This window comes from Sus scrofa, chromosome 9, assembly GCF_054392235.1.
Source record: "Sus scrofa isolate SSC_HxYL_T2T_F1_AM1 chromosome 9, Sscrofa_HxYL_maternal_Yorkshire_Landrace_v2.0, whole genome shotgun sequence".
NCBI lineage: Eukaryota > Metazoa > Chordata > Mammalia > Artiodactyla > Suidae > Sus > Sus scrofa.
Genome location: NC_139391.1, coordinates 69,127,606 through 69,146,219, shown reverse-complemented (window position 1 = coordinate 69,146,219; position 18,614 = coordinate 69,127,606). Strand labels below are relative to the sequence as shown.

Here is an 18,614-nt window from a genome sequence, read left to right as displayed (position 1 = left end):
TTTTAGCCTTAGCCTCTACTCCTGAACTGCAGGAAAAAACCTCACTCAACATTTTATGAGGACATGCATTGAAACCACATTATCAACCATTAATTATTGATAATCTACTTCATCTTAGGCCCTGTGCTAAGAACTAGAGTGAATATAGGAGTTTCCATTGTGGTGCAGTGGAAACGAATACGACTAGGAACCACGAGGTGGCAGGTTTGATCCCTGGCCTCACTCAGTGGGTTAAGGAGCTGGTGTTGCCGTGATGTAGGCCGGCAGCTATAGCTCCATTTTGACTCCAGCCTGGGAACCTCTACATGCCATGAGCATGGCCCTAAAACAAGGAAAAAAAAAAAAAAACTAGAGTGAATACAAAGGATTTAATTATATTTTCCAACAGGCAAACTGATTACAGATTGAAAGGAGAGACTGAGTACATATGTTAACAGAACAGTGCAGAAAACAAATATACAGAACAATTACAGTACCATGTGCTCTATATTAAGTCCATTTTGCAGAAAAAGGAAAAAAAGCACATTTATTTAAGTGGCATGAGCCTAGATGTCTTCACTCCCAGATTTGTCCATGCTTTAAAATTATTTTTTGTTTTGAAATAACTTACAGAAGAGTTGCAAAGTTAGTACAGTGAGTTCCTGTATACCTTTCACCCAGCTTCCCCCAGTATTAACTATAAAACCACGGTACATTTAAAAAAACCAAGAAATTAATATTGATACTATTAACTAAAATATGGGATAACCCTCAAGGACCTACTTACTATATAGCACAGGGAGTTATACTCAATATACATATTTTTTGGTCTTTTTTTAGGGCCGAGGTTCTCAGGCTAGGGGTCAAATCAGAACTGTAGCTGCTTGCCTCCGCCACAGCCACAGCCAAAGCAACACTAGATCCCAGCCGTGTCTGCGACCTACACCACAGCTCACAGCAACGCAGGATCATGGGAACCCATTGAGCGGGGCCAGGGATCCAACCTGCGTCCTCATGGAAACCAGTTGGGATCGTTACTGCTGAGCAGCAACGGGAAGTCTTCCATGTTCTTTTCATTAGAAAAGAGTCACTAAATCCAGCCCACACTAAAAGTGAGGGAATTATATATATATATATATATATATATATATATATATATATATTTTTGCTTTTTAGGGCCACAGCCACGCATATGGAGATTCCCAGTCTAGGGGTCCAATCAGAGCTACAGCTGCCAGCCTACAAGACAGCTACAGCAAAGCAGATTCTGAGCTGCATCTACGACCTACATCACAGCTCACGGCAACGCCAGATCCTTAACCCACTGAGCAAGACGAGGGATCAAACCCGAAACCTCATGTTCCTAGTTGGATTATTTCCACTGTGCCACAATAGGAACTCCTAGGTGAGGGGAATTAAGTTCCAAGGGAAGTATCAAATAATGTGTCAACATGTGTGAAAAATGTCACAGTAGTGTAGCTCCAGCTGTGGCTCAATAGAATTGGCAGTGTTTTAGGAGTACTGGGACGTGGGTTCGATCCCCCGTGAGGTGCAGTAGGTTAGGGAAGGGATCCAGCATAGGAGCTCCATATGCCGCAAGAGCAGCCAAAAATGAAAAGAAAAAAAAAAAAAAAGTCACAGCAGCGAATAAATTTTGGGCTGAGTGTCTTTGAGGCTATGAAATCATCTTATTTCTTCTTGAAGTGCTACTGCTAATTTTAGCATTCATCAGGACTTGCCTGAGGCTTAAATTATAGTACGGACTTAGGGATATTTATTTTATTCTTTGGATTATAAATCCATATAATAATTATTTGTATTGCTCAAATTATTCTCGCTTTGCCTTTGGGAGCTCTCTCAATTGACTCCTTTTGATATGCCCTCTCTTTTCTTCTCTGTCCCCCCTGCCCTTTTTTTTTTCCTTTCTTTTCTTTCCTTTTGTGAAAAATGATCAAGCTCATCCTGTATTTTTCCTGCCTCAGCTCTAGAACCAGACATTTCTCCAAGGGGCCCTGATTCCTTTTCCTGAACAGTGATACTTCTAAACCAAGATCTGACAACTAAGTATGTTCCTTACTACTGGAGCCATCATTGCTTCTAGACTGTCCAGTGGACAGAGCTAGGAAATACATATATATACTAGCCTCTGTCTACATACCTCTATTTCCTTTCCTACTTGCTTATTGGTGACTTCTTTCTCTGATAGTAGGAAACCTGTCTCTCCTTACCTATAATACATTTATTTATTTGTTCAACTGGAGTATACATTTAAAGTAGTTCCAGAATTACTAAACTATACTATTAGATACAAATTTACCAACTAGACTGAAGCCTTCTTGTTCAGTTCTTTGTGTCTTTATTTACAGTTTTAAGTAAAAACACTGTTTTCCAAAGATAATTAGCACAGGTTATTTCCCCCCCACTCCCTTCAGTAAGATTATGTCATACACTTGTAAAATAGTTAGATTCATTTTTTACAATCTATATTTTATTGTGAGTGAATTTTTAAAAATTTGCATACAGGAGTTCCCATCGGGACTCAGTGAAAATGCAGCTAATATCCATGAGGACACAAGTTTGATTCCTGGCCTCACTCGTGCGTTAAGGATCGGGTGTTGCCTTGAGCTGTGGTGTAGGTTGCAGATGCGGCTTGGATCTGGGGTTGCTGTGGCTGTGGTGTAGGCCAGCAGCTACAGCTCCGATTTGACCCCTAGCTTGGGAACCTCCATATGCTGCAGGTGTGGCCCTAAAAAGACCAAAAAGCAAAAAAAAAAATTTGCATACGAAAGTCAGTTTTTGTGCTATACAGTTTTTGTGTAGGTGTATTTTGACAAATGCATACAGTCAGGTATCTGTCACCATAGTATCATACAGCATAGCTCCATTATCCTAAAAATTCCCTTGTCAGCTCCATTTTTGTAAACCCCCCTGCTTTCCCCAAACCTGCCAACCAGTGATCTGTTTTCTACCCTATAGTTAATTGCCTTTTCCAGAGTGTCATATAAATGGTAATATGCAATATATAGGGTAGGTTTTTGTTTTGTTTTTACCACACCCATGGCATGTGGGAGTTCCCAGGCCAGGGATGAAATCTGAGCCACTGCAATGACAATGCCAAGTCCTTACCACTAGGCTACCAGGGGACTTCTCGATATGTAGATTTTTAAGACTAGCATCTTTCAGTTAGCAAAATGCATTTAATATTTGTCCATGTTGGTAAGTGAACCAATACTTTCCTCCCTTTTACTGTTGAGTATGAATATAGGACAGCTTGTTTATCCTGTCACCTGTTGAAGGACATCTAGGTTATTTCTAGGTTTTGGTAATTATGAATAAAGCTGCCATAAACAGTCATGTATGGTTTTTTGTGTGAACACAGGTTTTCCATTCATTTGAATAAATACCTAATAGTGTAATAAATGGGTCATATATTAAGTGTATGTTTATAAGAAACTGCCAGTTTTCCAGGGTGAATATTATGCCTTGCAATCCCTTCTGCAATGAGTGAGAGTTCCTATTCTGCATTTTCTTCAGCATGTGGTTGTCCACATTCATTTTAAAGAGGAAACTGTGCTTCCTACCTCACTCCAACTTCATTCTTTTTGGCCTCGGCCTAGATTTCAAAATAATCTGTATTCCTGCTTTGCAGCCTGCTGATATCAGTGAAGCTACTGATTTAGACTACTCCATGGTCCTTTGGTGCACTAAGGCACTGTCCCATTTTTAACCTCCTAACAGTCCTTTTTTTTGTTTGTTTTTTGTTTTTGTTTTCTTTTTGCCATTTCTTGGTCCGCTCCCCCAGCATATGGAGGTTCCCAGTCTAGGGGTTTAATTGGAGCTGCAGCCGCAGGCCTACGCCAGAGCCACAGTAACGCAGGATCCGAGCCACATCTACCACCTATACCACAGCTCACGGCCATGCCAGATCCCTAACCCACTGAGCAAGGCCAGGGATCAAACCGGCAACCTCATGGTTCCTAGTTGGATTCGTTAACCACTGAGCTATGACGTGAACTCCTTCCTAACAGTCCTGAAAGGCAGTTTCTGCAAACATTAAGCTGGTATGAGAGATAACATCGCCCTGCCTGAGAAGGATTCCTTTCTGGCTTTCTCAAACTTCTGCTGCTGTGAGGTCCTCCTCTTAGCGCTCTACTCATTTCAGCCTCCTTTTAACCTAATCGAATGGACCCGATGAAGTACAAGGGTGGTCAGAGGTCTTCACTAGACCCTGTAGTGGCTGTGGATCCAGGAGGATAGACCATGGTGGCTTCCCAACTGGGTGACTGGGTCCTAATTCATCTGGAAGGAGCTGCGTGTCGGGCCCTTGCTCAGAGTCCCTGCTGCCCACGTTGGCAGCTCACACATTCTCGTAGTCATGAGAGTCCTCATTTGACATCTCTTCTCCATGTTTCATCTCACTGTTCTCACTCTGTGCAGATGACTGAGAGGCCACACAATCCTTTAAAGCCAGGAGACTCCCAGACTGCATGACAGGTGGGACGTGCGTTCCCGAACCATCTGTCATGCCCTCTTCATGGTCTGAGTTTGAGGCTATCACTTCTTCCTCCTCTTGCTGCTGGTTCTCATTGGGTTCTGGTGGTACATTTTCATAATCTCTGCAGCCCCGAAAAGCCCCGCAGGGCTGCTTTCCTTGGGTGGCCTCAAGATCCAACCCTGCCATGTTGACGTAGTCATTTGAGGTCTGAGAAGACCTTTCCCCATCGCTGAGTGGATCACCGCTCTCAGTTCCTGGAGCCCCCAAACTGGTACAGTCACTGGCATTCCCACAGCCCTCATCTCTTTCTTCTGTAAACTCCAGCTCCTCAGCACTTGGGGGGCCAAAGAGGTTCCCAGGAGGGCTGTTGGTAGAAGCTAAACTCTCAGCAATCTCTTTTGCGGTGGGGACATTGACGTAGTCTCTTGAATCCTCTGAAGAAGTGCTCGAGCAGTCTCTGGAAGCTCTGACATTGACGTAGTGTGCTGAGGGTGCAAGGTTCCCACACATCTGGGAACCAACGGCATTGTCATAGATGCCCACTGCGTACCCCATGGCAAGAGTGTGGGTTCTGTGCAATTGGAGGGCATCGCCTGCTCCGGAGGGCTGTAAGAAGAGAAAGCCAGGGACATGATAGAGGTAGGGATATGGCCAAAGCCTTTCATCTTCCCAGCAGTTGTGCTGTATCTAACAGTTCCTTCACCCAGTTCTTCACTTTAGACAAGAGCTCTAAATCCAGGGTCTCAAACCACAAGGCTTCAGATGCTAGGTCGGTATGAGTGATGTGGGCTGAATTTAAGCAAAGCACCAGTGTAAATGTGACAGCAAATTGCAACTGGCTTTTGGCCACACTGTGGGGATTAACTGGGGAGTGGAGGGCAGTGTTATGAACTGGAGAGAGCCTGGCTCCCCAGAGTACATTGACAGCAGTGGCATAGTGGCTAAAGGTAGAGGCTTAGCCTCAGACCGAAGGTGCAGATCCATGCTCATCTCACTATGCTTAGTTTCCTAATTTATAGTGATCATAATAATATCTACATCATAAGTTTTGAGGAATAAATGGATTGCTGCTTGTAACGTGTTTAGAAAAGCTCCTGGCACAAAGAAAACACTAAAAAATGCTTATGGAGTTCCTGTTGTGGCTCAGCGGAAACAAATCTGACTAGCATTAATGAGGACACAAGTTCGATCCCTGGTCTCACTCAGTGGGTTAAGCGTCCGGAGTTGCCATAAGCTGTGGTGTAGGTTACAGACACGTCTCGGATCTGGTGTTGCTGTGGCTGTGGCTGTGGCCAGTGGTTACAGCTCCGATTAGATCCCTAGCCTGGGATCCTCCAAATGCTGAGGGTACAGCCCTAAAAAGACCAAAAAAAAAAAAAAAAAAAAAAAAAGCGTTTCTTAGTGAAGGTGCGGCTAACACACCAACTTAGCTTGTAATGGCCATTAGGGATACTGGTCTGATGTTTTCAGAAATTCTGATTTTTCAAGAAAAGCTGGACCTCTGGACTTTAACCTGAAATCTTTTAGTTTTTTTGTTTGTTTGGGTTTGGTTTTGGTTTTTTTGGCTGCAGAAGTTCCTGGTCCAGGGATGAACCTGAGTTGACAATGATCCATAGTAGTAACAATGCTGAATCTTTAAATGCTAGGCCACCAGGGAACTCCTGAAATCTTTTAGATTTGTAAATGTTGACAACTGGTTCAAAGCGTCCTTCAAACACTACAGAGGGCAAGCCAAACATGTTTGTGGGCTAAACTCAGTTTAGGATCTAAAGTCTAGACCCACTTGAGTCCTGGAACTAGCTTTAGCCCTGGAGTTTCCTCTGCCCTTCCTTTTATCAACAGCTTAGGGTTGCTGCCCCAGGAAGTGTTAGAGGCAAGAGTAGAACCCAAGGATGGCACAGGCCAGGGGAGGAGGAAGCAAAGATGGCAATGTGGAGGTGGCCTCATGGAAATCGAAACTAAGCCTCTGAGTAAAGAAAGGCTGGCTAGGACTTCCTGTTGTGGCTCAGTGGGTTATGAACCTGACTAGTATCCACCAGGTGTGATCCTTAGCCCCATTTACTTGGCTAAGGATCTGGCATTGCTGTGAGCTGTGGTGTAGGTTGCAGACCTGGCTCGGATCAGGCATTGCTGTGGCTGTGGCTTAGGCCAGCAGCTGCAGCTCTGATTCGACCCCTAGCCCGGGAACTTCCATGTGCTGCAGGTACAGCCCTAAAAAGAAAAAAATAAAAATAAAAAATAAAAAGAAAGTCTGGGTAATACCCATCATCATCATCAGCAGCATGGCTGTACTTGCCTGAGGATGGCCATAAAACCAAAAGAACTGGTTCTTTGAACAAGCAGATGAGAACTTATTTATAGAAATGAGCACAAAAAACTCCCCCTCCACTGTCCCTGGGGTCTTTGCTTCACACAGTTGTGTGACTCCTCCCTGGGAGCTGCCTTCTGAGCCAGATTATAAGACGAACGGGGTCACATTGTTGTTAACTGTTGTTGTTGTTACTATTATTATTACTATTATTATTAGGTCCGAACCTGTGGCATATGGAGGTTCCCAGCTAGAGGTCAAATCTGAACTGCATCTGAGGCCTGTGCCACAGCCACAGCAACACATAGGATCTGAGCCGCGTTTGCCACCTATGTCACACTTTGTGGCAACACCAGATCCTTAACCTACTGAGGGAGACCAGGGATCCAACCTGCATGTTAACAGACACTAGTTGGGGTTTTGTTTTTTTTTGCTTTTTAGGGCCGCACCCGCAGCACATGGAGGTTCCAGGTTAGGGGTCGAATCGGAGCTGTTGCTGCTGGCCTACACCACAGCCACGCAATGCCAGATCCGAGCCACACCTGCAACCTATACCACAGCACACAGCAACACCAGATCCTTAACCCACTGAGCGAGGCCAGGGATTGAACCCACAACCTCATGCTTCCTAGTCGGATTCGTTTTCCGCTGTGCCATGACGGGAACTCCACTAGTTGGGTTCTTAACCCACTGAGGTACATCAGGAGCTCCACATGGTTGTTAATTGTTATACTCCCCTTGTAACCTCAAAGCACGTGGCTCACGTGATCAAACACTTTCTGTACCAGCTACAGTGCTGAATGATTGATGAGTGTTTTTGCTGCAGAGGGGAATTGAAACAATTTGACATAGGCCCCAAAAATAATTCCCAAAGCAAGGCTTTAAGGTGTTTTAAGCACCAACAGCACTGTTGGAATTTTTTTTTTTTTTTTTTGTCTTTTTTGCCTTTTCCAGGGCTGCTTCCCGTGGCATATGGAGGTTCCCAGACTAGGGGTCTAACTGGAGCTGTAGCCGATGGCCTATGCCACAGCTCACGGCAACACCAGATCCTTAACCCACTGAGCAAGGCCAGGGATCGAACCCGCAAACTCATGGTTCCCAGTCGGATTCCTTAACCACTGTGCCATGACGGGAACTCCTATCAAGTCTTTGTTAAAACCATCCATTTCATTACTAACATTATGTCTTTGAATATCTGTGCCCTGATACCTTTCTTAAAATCCTAAGCGCTTGCTCTCATCTTTTTCTTTTTTTTTTTAAATAAATTTTGTCTTTTTAAAAAAATTATTTATTTTTTGCTTTTTCAGGGCCCCACCCACAGCATATGAAAGTTCCCAGGCTAGGGGTCAAATTGGTGCCACAGCTGCCTGCCTGCACCACAGCCACAGCAATGCAGGATCTGAGCCGCATCTGCAATCTACACCGTGACTCATGGCAACACCGGGGCATTAACCCACTGAGGGAGGCCAGGGATCAAACCCACAACCTCAAGATTTCTAGTCGGATTCAGTTCCGCTGCCCTGCAAGAGGACCTCCACTCCCATCTTTCTAAAGTTTTTGCCTTGGGTGATAGGCAGGTCCTAAGGCTAGTCTTCCCAGTTTATTAATAGGGCCTCAGGCGGAATGCCAAAAGGACATGCTGTTTGTGGTGAAACAAGAGCCAAGACCAAGAATTCTTGCACTTCGGCTCTTCTGCCAGAGACATGTCATTGCTCCCAAGGGGGTTGTCATTTCCCTTGACTCTTACCATATGATCAGAGGGAGGGCTGTCAGAAGTTCTGGAGAGGAGGCTCTCGGTACTGAAAACACGGATACTCCTTGAAGGATGTCTTCCTGAAAGGACAGAGAACAAACCCTGAACCGAGTCAGCCAGTCCTCTGAGGGCTTCAGCCTGAGAGATGCCTGCCTTCTGGGAGAAGCAGGTTTCTATGTTGTCTGTTATTTGGGGCTCGGTGTTCTGACGTTAGAGGGTCAGAGCTACAGGGATGATGGGCTTGGAGACCTGGAAACCCTCCTCAGGTGGCTGAGGACAAAAGGACACCCGCCAAGGAGTTGAGGACGCTGGGAAGGAGGCTCCGGGGTGAACCCTCCTTGTCTGTGAGGTTGGAGACCATGTTCCCTGCCTATGTCTTTCCCATCCCTGGACATAGCCAGCTAATGGACATCAAGAAAAATCCAAACTGCAATATATGTAAATCAAACCATCGTGTTGTACTCCATAAATGTATAAGGGGATAGGTATCAATTATTTCTCAAAGAAACTGCAAATAAGAAAACAAAAACCCAACCCAGATGACCCCCTCCTCTCCCCTTAAAGCTCTCCAGCTCCCACTGGAGTTGTGTCTTGCAGCCTATCTGCCCCATTTTCTGCCATGCTCCCCGAAGGGCAGGAAGATCTTCAGGTTTAGAGAAAGTGGCTTCTGGGTAGGGAGAGGTACACCCTTTCGGGGGCAGAATTTCCTTGGATTAGAAGGAAAAAAACCTACCCCGCTCTTCTTGTCTTCGAGGCAAGAGGTCATAAATGTTTTTGGCTCGCTGTCTGGGTCGAGGCAGAGTCAGCAAGGGCATGACGGTAACCTGGAGGTAAGGAACTTGCCCTGCAAGGCAGTGGGAGACACAGGGGTCATGGCAGGGTCCTGCTGCACAGAATAGGGGGACTCTTGGGGATGAGATTCCCCCCCAAATATTCCCCTCCCTCACCAGGTATCATACAAAATGCATTTTCAGACTTGACCAATTCCCTTTGAGCTAGACGAACAGGGGATGTGGTGGCCAAAAGCAGGAAGAAGAAACAGGAGCACAGGGGTACCAGGGCAAAGACTTTCGAAACCAACTCCACTCAGCACTGAGCCTTTCAGAGTCATCGCTTAGGATCCTGAGCGAGGCAGTGACTCATGGGTCAGGAAAGGACAGCGGGCTCCCCAGTGTAACAGTTTATCTCTGGGGATAAATTGGGCTTTAAATGCCAGGCTAGGGTTTTTTTTGTTTTTGTTTTTGTTTTCTCTCTTTTTTGGCTGGCCAATGGCATAGGGAGTTCCCGGGTGAAGGATCAGATCCAAGCTGCAGTTGCAACCTACGCCAAAGCTGCTGTGACACCAGATCATTAAAACCACTGTGCCGGGCTGGGAATTGAACCTGTATCCTGGCACTGCAGAGACACTGCCGATCCTGTTGCATCACCGCGGGAACTCCCCCAGTCTAAATTATTAATCCTAGTGTGTCACAACTTTATTTATTTATTTTAGGGCTGCAGGTGTGGTATATGGAAGTTCCCAGGCGCTAGGGGTCAAATCGGAGCTGTAGCTGCCTGCCTATACCACAGCCATAGCAACACCAGATCCAAGCGGCATCTGCAGTCTACACCACAGCTCACAGATCCTTAACCCACTGAGCAAGGCCAGGGATCGTGCCCCTATCCTCACGGATACTAGTCGGATTTGTTACCGCCGAGCCATGACAGGAACTCCCTCGTGTGTCACAACTTTGAACAAACAAGGAACTCACGTTTCTTCCATTTATTCCAGTTCCACAGGACACAAAACACTGCAACAACGAGGAGGATGGAGAGGAGTCCCGCAAACCCAGAAAAGATGCTGCTGTTCTGGTCTTTAGCTCTGCAAGGAAAACCAAGTGCCATGGCCCAGCCGCAGGGGGAAGGGGAGGCTGGAGAAGATGCGTCCTTCACGAGGTAGGGCCCCAGGAGTTGGAGTGGGGGCCTGGTAAAGGAAAGCTAAGGTGGGGTGGGCTGTGTGGTGGGAAAGAGGCTCATCTCCTCATGGAGAGAAAAAAATAGGATGTGGAAGAAGGGACCTATCCCATGTGAAGCCCTGCTGGATGCCAGTGGTTTGAACCTTAGTTCATCTTTACAACAACCTCATCTCTTGTTGCGGCCAAGGAATCTGAGAATTAGACTCAGAAAATAGAGAGTAACATGTCAAAGATCACATAGATAAGAAGGGACAAAGATGGACTGTGAGTCTAGGTCTGTTTGGGCCCAACGACTCTTTCCAGGGCTTCACACTGTCTTCCAGACTTGTAAAGTCAAGTCCTTCTGCTCCCACTTCCCCTTGGCCTCTGCTCCTGGGCTTCCTGTCTTGCTCAGAGAAGATGACCCAGCTTACAATCAGGGAGTGGCTCTGGGACAACAGTCCAGATTGCCTGAACTTCTTCTTTCTTTTCTTTTCTTTTTTTGCTTTTTAGGGCTGCACCCAAGGCATGTGGAAGTTCTCAGGCTAGGGGTCTAATTGGAGCTACAGCTGCTGGCCACAGACACAGCCATAGCCACAGCCATAGCCACAACCACAGCAATTCAGGATCCAAGCTGCATCTGCTACCTATACCACAGCTCACAGCAATGCCGGATCCTTAACCCACTGATCAAGGCCAGGGAGCAAACCCTCATCCTCATGGTTCCTAGCAGGGTTCGTTAATCACTGAGCCATGAAGGGAACTCCCACGTTGCCTGCGCTTGAATAACCCCCACAGCACCAACTTGTGGAGCTGGTCTCTGAGCAACACTCTGCTGTTCTGTGTAATTAACCAATGTGAATGCATCCAGGAAGTTCTGGGCTACTTGCAATTCCTAGGCAGGGCCGTAGTTACTGCTCTGCTTTGCCCACAGGAAGCAGCCAACTGAGGTTATAAAGGAATCACTAGCAGACTTGCTGCCCCCAATTCTAAAAGTCAGATCATCCATTAGGGAAGGATTTTGTCCTCCCTAGTTCTAGACTTTTTTTCTTTTCTTTCTTTTTTATTTTATTTTTTTGCTTTTTAGGGCCACCGTTGTGGCATATGGAAGTTCCCAGGCAAGGGGTTGAATAGGAGCTGCAGCTGCCAGCCTATGCCACAGTCACAGCAACATGGGATTCTAGTCGTGCCATGACCTCCACCACAGCTCATGGCAATGCCAGATCCTTAACCCACTGAGTGAGGCCAGGGATTGAACCTGCATCCTCATGGATACTAGTTGGATTCCTTTCCACTGAGCTACAACGGGAACTCCCTGAGTTCTAGGCTTGTTTACCCAACTTTTTACTGGACATTTCCACGAGGTCGTCTAATAGACATCTCAAATCAATTATGCCTAAAACAGAACTCCTGTTCTCCCTGCATAAACCCACACCTCTGGTATTTCCCATCATCTACTGACTCCACCAAAAGCCTTGGAGCCATCCTTGAATGTTTTCTTTCTTTCACACCCCACTTCCAGTTAACCAGCAGATTCCATCTGCTCAACCTTGGGCATCTCTCCCAAACCAATCACCTCTTGTACCTCCACTGCCACCAACCAGGTCTAAGCCACGGCCAGTTCCACATGGTCCTTTGCAAGACTCTTCCTAATGGGTCTCCCTGCTTTCATTCTTGGCCCCAAACTATCTTCACACACAAGCCAGCATGAGCCTCTAAATGGTAAACCAGATTGAGCTCCTCCTCTGTTTGCAAACTTCCATGATTGCCTGTCACACTTGGGATGGCATCCATGGTCCCTACCCAAGGAGGACATCATGGCATCTTCTGTTCTGGCCTCTGGCTGCCTTTGGCCTTGTTTCCTATCACTTTCCCTCTGATCCCGAAGGTCAGGCCTCCGTGCTCTTCCTGGCAGAGCACGGTCCTCTCTCAGACCTGCCACTCCCTCTCCCATGGCTCAGTCCCTCATTTCATTCAGGTCTCTTCTGAAATGCCATCTCCTCAGACTGATCCTCCCTGGCCACACCCTACTACTCTCAGTCCCTTGTGTCTGCTTTGGTTTTTCTTCATAGCACTTATGGCTGGCTGACATTATGTGATCCGTGCATGGGTTCCTTTGTTCCTATCTGACTCTTCCACTTGACTGTAAGCTCTAGGAGGTCATGGACTTGTCTGTCCTATTCATCTGGTGCCTGGAGCAGTGCCAGTAGGGGCCTGATGAGTATTTGTTAACTGAATGAAGGAATGAATTAGCAAAAAAATTAATGAATAACAAAATACAGCTGGGGGGGGCGCTGCAGGGTTCTGACACTTTATGAATTCATTCCCCATCAGTGCCCCTGTCCACCTGCCAGTGACGGGTATTTGTTTGTCATGGGTCATAACATTACCTCCCCAAACGACAGTGATTTAAAATCACATTATTACATATTATTGCTGTATTCTCATCATAGCACAGAAATTGTACTCTTATCATAGTGCAGAAATGTATACCTCCCAGTGTGAAAGTTTCAGCAGCTGATGGACTTTTTATTTTTGCTAATACGGTGTGGAAGCCTTTGGCAATAAAAATTTATATCTACAATGAGTTCTGTGAGATTCTAGGTCCTAAAGACCTATCTTTAGCATACCTATGATTACATGTTTATTCATGGCAAGTTTTTCTTTATTTAAAAATCTTGTTATAGTTGATTTACAATGTTCTGTCAATGTCTGCTGTCCAGCAAAGTGACCCAGTCATATGTATAAAAACATTTTTTTTTTTCTCATATTACCCTCTGTCACCTTCTACTACACGTGATCGGATATAGTTCCCTGTGCTGTACAGCAGGATCTCATTGCGTATCCACTCCAAATGCAATACTTTGTATCTACTCACCCCAAGCTGGCAGTCCACCCCACTCCCTCCTCCTCCCTCTTGGCAACCCCAAGCCTGTTCTCTGTGTCCATGAGTTTGTTTTTTTTTCTGTAGATAGCTTCATCTGTCACAGCAAGATGTTAGAACCGAGAGACACATCTGTGGAAAAAGTGGGCCTTTTGTGTCCATCGTGGTGGGAACTAGTTTTTGTTTTTGTTTCTCTGAGGAGTGATGGGTGGGACCTGGGGCAGGAAGACAGAGGACAGCCATCGGGCCTCTGAGCATGAGAAATTCAACCAGGGCTGCCAGCTCTAAGGAAGCGCCGCCTTATCGCAGTTCCTCTCCCCCAACAACGCCTTTTTCTCCTCAATGCCCATTCCTTTCCTCCCCGCGGTTTTGAGCAAACTCCGCTGAGCCTAGAATTAAGTGGTCTCTGGGGACCCGAGCCTGGTTGTGAGGCTGGCCACGCTGCTGGGGTAAAGCAGGGCATTCTGTCTACATCAGCGGAGGGGAGCACTCACCACCGTGGCCACTCACCTGTCCAGGGTGCTGAGGGTTCCCTGTAGAGTGCTGGGCTGTGAGGTCCTCCCTCTGACCTCTGAGATGGCCGGCGTGGTCATGCCCATTATCCCCGGACCCTCTCTGGCTTCAGCTTCTCCTTCCAAGCCTTCTCTCAACCATCATTAGCTCGCCAGCCTGTCTGCCCGTTTCCTGGCTCTTCCTTAATTGCTGACTCCCAGGACAAAAGGCAGAATTGGTTTGTGTTTTCCATACATACCTGTGTGGTATAACCACTTATTTTTAGTAGATAAGCATGGCAGGAGTTTCCATTGCGGCTCAGTGGAAACAAACCCAACTAGTATCCATGAGGATGTGGGTTAGATCCCTGGCCTCGCTCAGTGCGTTTGAGGATCCGGTGTTGACGTGAGCTGTGGTGTAATTTGCAGATGCGGCTCAGATGCTGTGTTGCTGTGGCTGTGGTGCAGGCTGGCAGCTACACCTCCGATTTGACCCCTAGCCTGGGAGGCTCATATGCTGGGGTTGCGGCCCTAAAAAGACACAACAAAATAAAACAAAACAAACCCCACTCCCTAATGTACAACTTTTTACTCTCAAAATTTCTTCTTAAAATTTTCTTCATCAAAGTCCCTCACAAGAAAAAGTCTACTAGTTTTTATTTCTTCCTTTCTAAAGCTTCCAATCTAGAACTTTCTCTCCCCCAACAAACTCCTTACCATGAGTCTGTTCCTGAAATGTCAGGCTGAGCTGACCCAAAATACAAAACAGGTTTGGTTCTACCTGGATGTGTCTTCGATGCCAGAGGGGAGAGCTCATCCGGGTGTGGACTCCCCAGCACAGCTGCTCAGGGAGAAGCCGGGTTCCCTGCCTCGTCAGAGCATGAGGGGTGCCGCGGGGGAAAGAGAAGCTGGAGAGAGGTTCCGTGAGAAGCTCATCTTCCCCCAACCCCCAAAGCAAAGAGAAGAGAACAAACAGTTTGCCAGAATGGAAACAGAGAGTCAGCTACAGGAAGCAACACCACCAACGTGCTAATGAAGCCTGGGGCCCAGGAAATGCTGCTCAGCTCTTAATAAGATAGAAGCAAACTTGCCTGCCCCATCTTCCCGGTGGCTGTGGTCTGTGGGGAGCATGATTCAAGATGGGGCAAGGTGGTGGGGTTTGCGATTTGTTCACCTGGGGTTGCTGAGAATTTATGCGCTTTATAAGCCTCCAGATTTGCATTGTGTGCTTTAAGCAGGTCTAAGGAGCACTGGGAGGTGTTTTTTAGAAACAAACGCAGATCCCTGGCACCTGCTGCTGATTCATGGGTAGAGGGTGCAGAGGGGGATGGGTGGTTTTCATAAACACGCCCCAGGTGATTTTGACCGAGCTGGTCTGCTTCTTTTCCTTTCCTTTCCTTTCCTTTCCTTTCCTTTCCTTTCCTTCCCTTCCCTTCCCTTCCCTTCCCTTCCCTTCCCTTTCTTTTCCTTTCCTTTTTCTTTCTTTCTCTCTCTCTCTCTCCTTCTTCCTTCCTTTCTTTGTCTTTTTAGGGGTGCACCCCTGGCATAGGGGTCTAATCAGAGCTACAGCTGCCTGCCTACGCTACAGCCATAGCAATGCATGATACAAGCTGCCTCTGTGACCTACACAGCTCAGAGCAATGCCGGATCCTTAACCCACTGAGCAGGGCCAGAGATTGAACCAGCATCCTCGTGGATATTAGTCGGGTTTGTTACTGCTGAGCCACAATGGAGCTCCTATGGGGGTAGCAGGGCCCTTGGGGGCCTCCCTCGTGCCCGTAGCTGCTGCCATCTTGCTCACAGAGCTCTTTCAGAGAAGATCCATCCCAGGATGGTGGTTGTGCACCTGTCTCAGAAGCTGGAAAATTTACCGCCCCCACCCTATGTCTACACAAAGTGCTCCAAACTTTGAAGATTGTTCAAAGCTTTTTTCTAGCTTCCTCCCCCTCTTCCTTTTACCAATTTCCTGACACTCTCTTTCATCTTGGGAGAGTCCAAGGAGAAGGGTGTGAAAAGACTATTTTGAGGGGGTGAGAAGAGCCTCTAGGAGTTTCCGCTGTGACACAGGGGGTTAAGTATCTGACTGCAGCAATGGCTTCAATCCCCAGTCCCGTAAAGTGGGTTAAGGGATCCAGGATTGCTGCGGTTGTGGCTTAGGTCGCAGCTGAGGCTCAGATTCAAACCTTCACCCAGCAACTTCCATATGCCATTGGCACGGCCATTAAAATAAGAAGAAGATGGAGTTCCATCGTGATGAAGCGGAAACAAATCTGACTAGAAACCATGAGGTTGTGAGTTTGATCCCTGGCCTCGCTCAGTGGGTTAAGGATCCGGTGTTGCTATGAGCTGTGGTGTAGGTACCAGACGTGGCTCAGATCTGGCATGGCTGTGGCTGTGGCTGGCAGCTATAGCTGCTATTAGACCCCTAGCCTGGGAACCTCCATATGCCGCAGATATGGCACTATGAAGAAAAAAAAAGAAAGAAAGAAAGGAAGGAAGGAAGGAAGGAAGGAAGGAAGATCCTCTGACTTCACTTTCCACAAGGAAGTGGATTCCCAGCTGGACGGCAGGGAAGCCAGCCCATGCCCTGTCATCTGCCTCTTTTATCTTCTCTGTGGACACTGACAGCCCGGCTTCCCTGAGATGTCAGCCCCTGCCCTGCATCCAGCTCTTCCAGGTCCTCAGGGGAGGAGGGCTGTAGGTTGGCCCTGGTCTGCTCTCCCCTGGGCTCTAGCAGCCCAGGCCTTCACTGCCTTCCTTCCAAGTAGCCCAACCTGGCAGGAAGTGGAGGTGACTCAGAAGCAGCTGGTTCCAGAACTAGAACCTGGGTCCCTGCCCGTTTCTCCTTTGATAGGTCAAAGAACTGGGACTCCTGGGGAAAAAGATCCTTAGCTGCATCTCTCATGGCTAAACTCAGAACCCTGACTGTCCTTCGAAAAGTTGTTTTTCAAGAACTTCCCCCAGCCTGTGATCATTTTCAGGTCTTACGTTATCTTATCTACTCAGTCGGCTTGAGTCAGACTAATCTTCCCTCCGGTCTTCTGATTTTCTCCTGCCCCCACACTTGAGGGGAACGGCCTCCTCTGAGGGGGCTCCCAGGCTTCAGACTGAGTTCTGTGTTTCCAGGCCCAGCTGTATCCCTTTTCCTGCTCTCCTTCCCTTCCCCACCAACCAATCAAAACACAAAATAGAGGAGTTCCCTGATGGCCTAGTGGGTTAAGGATCTGGTGTTGCAACTGCTGTGACTTGGGTCACTGTTTGGGCATGGATTCCATCCCTGGCCTGGGAACTTCTGCATGCCACAGTTGAGGACAAACAAAAAACGAAAAACCAAACCAAACCAAACCACCACAAAATAGATACCTTAATAGTGGAATTCATTCCTGGGTGACAGGGTATATGTTTTAAAACTGATGGCTCAAGTGTTTCCTTTGGGGGGCGGGTGCGTCTTTTTAGGGCTGCACCCAAGGCATATGGAAATTCCCAGGCTAGGGGTCTAATTGGAGATGCAGCTGCTAGCCTACACCACAGCCACAGCAATGCCAGATCCAAGAAGTATTTGCCACCTACACCACAGCTCCTGACAACAGTGGAACCTTAACCCACCGAGCCAAGCTATGATATGAGCCAGGATATGATCGAACCCATATCCTCATGGATACTAGTTGGATTCTTAACCAGCTGAGGCACAAGAACTCCAACATTTTAATTGCTTTTAATTACTTCAGGGGTTGAATATGACATACGATTGTAAAGTATTAGGATTGGGTTTTTGTTTTTGGTTTTGGTTTTTTCTTCTGCTGCATCCTCAGCATGAGGAAGCTCCTGGGCCAGGGATTGACCCTGTGCTACAGTAGTGGCAATCAATGCCAGATCCTTAACCCACTGAGCCACTGAGGGAACTCCCAAGATTAGTGGTGTTTTTTTTGTTTGTTTGTTTTTTAGGGCTGCACTCATGGCATATAGAAGTTCCCAGGCTAGGGGTCAAATTGGAGCTGCAGCTGCCAGCCTACACCACAGCCACAGCAATGCCAGACTCAAGCCTCAACTGTGACACAACAGTGGATCCTTAATCCACTGAGTGAAGCCAGGGATTGAATCTCTATCTTCATGGATACTAGCTGAGCCACAGCAGGAACTCCTCCAAGATTAGTTTTTTGTTTGTTTGCCTTTGTCTTTTTAGGGTTATACCTAAAATATGGAAGTTCCCAGGCTAAGGGTCAAATCAGAGCTACACCTCTCAGCCACAGCTACAGCAACCCAGGATCTGAGCCGTGTCTGTGACCTATACCACAGCTCACAACAACGCTGGGTCCCAACCCACTGAGCGAGGGCAGGGATCACGCCTGCATCCTCATTGATGCTAGTCAGATTTGTTTACACTGTGCCACGATGGGAACTCCCAAGATTAGTTTAAAAAAGACAGAATTTAAGCACCCAAATGAGCAAAGCCATTTGAGGGGGCAGGGCTACATGCTAAGCTTTTTTGCTGACACTGGAAACCTTTCAAAATCTTCTTTGGAAACACTAGGTTAAGGGTATCAGGTCTTAAATTACTACCTGGGTGATCTGGCACAGGTCCTCTCATCTGTTTGGATGTTTCCTTGGATGTAAAATGATGATAATACTAGTATTTAGGTAGTGCTGTTGTGGGAATTAATTGGTAGAACAGTAAAACATGCTTGGCTTAGGACCTGGCATATGCAAGAGCTTATTAAGTGGGGGCTGCTATTATATTATCATCTTCTATGCATTAGGCTCATTTCTTTA

General features: G+C 46.9%; 1 protein-coding gene across 7 annotated transcripts; it reads right to left on the bottom strand.

Annotated features, from left to right (window-relative positions):
- Positions 1-2,315: 2,315 nt before the first annotated feature.
- Positions 2,316-14,808, bottom strand: LAX1 (lymphocyte transmembrane adaptor 1). Of its 7 annotated transcripts, none has more exons than XM_021063202.2 (6): positions 14,626-14,808; positions 13,864-14,104; positions 10,287-10,396; positions 9,269-9,379; positions 8,530-8,615; positions 2,316-5,080 (listed from the first exon to the last, which is right to left on the bottom strand). In XM_021063202.2, the coding sequence occupies exons 2-6, from the start codon at positions 13,950-13,952 to the stop codon at positions 4,337-4,339; spliced, it is 1,140 nt and encodes a 379-aa protein (XP_020918861.1). In that variant the 5' UTR covers positions 13,953-14,104; positions 14,626-14,808; the 3' UTR covers positions 2,316-4,336. The 7 variants fall into 7 exon arrangements, with proteins under 7 accessions (XP_020918861.1, XP_084832971.1, XP_020918860.1 ...); XM_084976845.1 differs by having other exon boundaries at positions 13,864-14,059; XM_021063201.2 differs by having other exon boundaries at positions 13,864-14,055.
- Between the last annotated feature and the right edge of the window lie 3,806 nt (positions 14,809-18,614).

Bases quoted from the DNA above. Each gene is read 5' to 3' on its own strand.
- LAX1 (XM_021063202.2), bottom strand. From the start codon at position 13,952: ATGGGCATGACCACGCCGGCCATCTCAGAGGTCAGAGGGAGGACCTCA. The intron at 9,380-10,286 runs GTGAGTTCCTTG...ACTGCCTTGCAG, and splicing joins CTGGAATAAATGGAAGAAAC to GGCAAGTTCCTTACCTCCAG. The intron at 5,081-8,529 runs GTAAGAGTCAAG...CTCTTCTTACAG, and splicing joins GCCCTCCCTCTGATCATATG to CCCTCCGGAGCAGGCGATGC.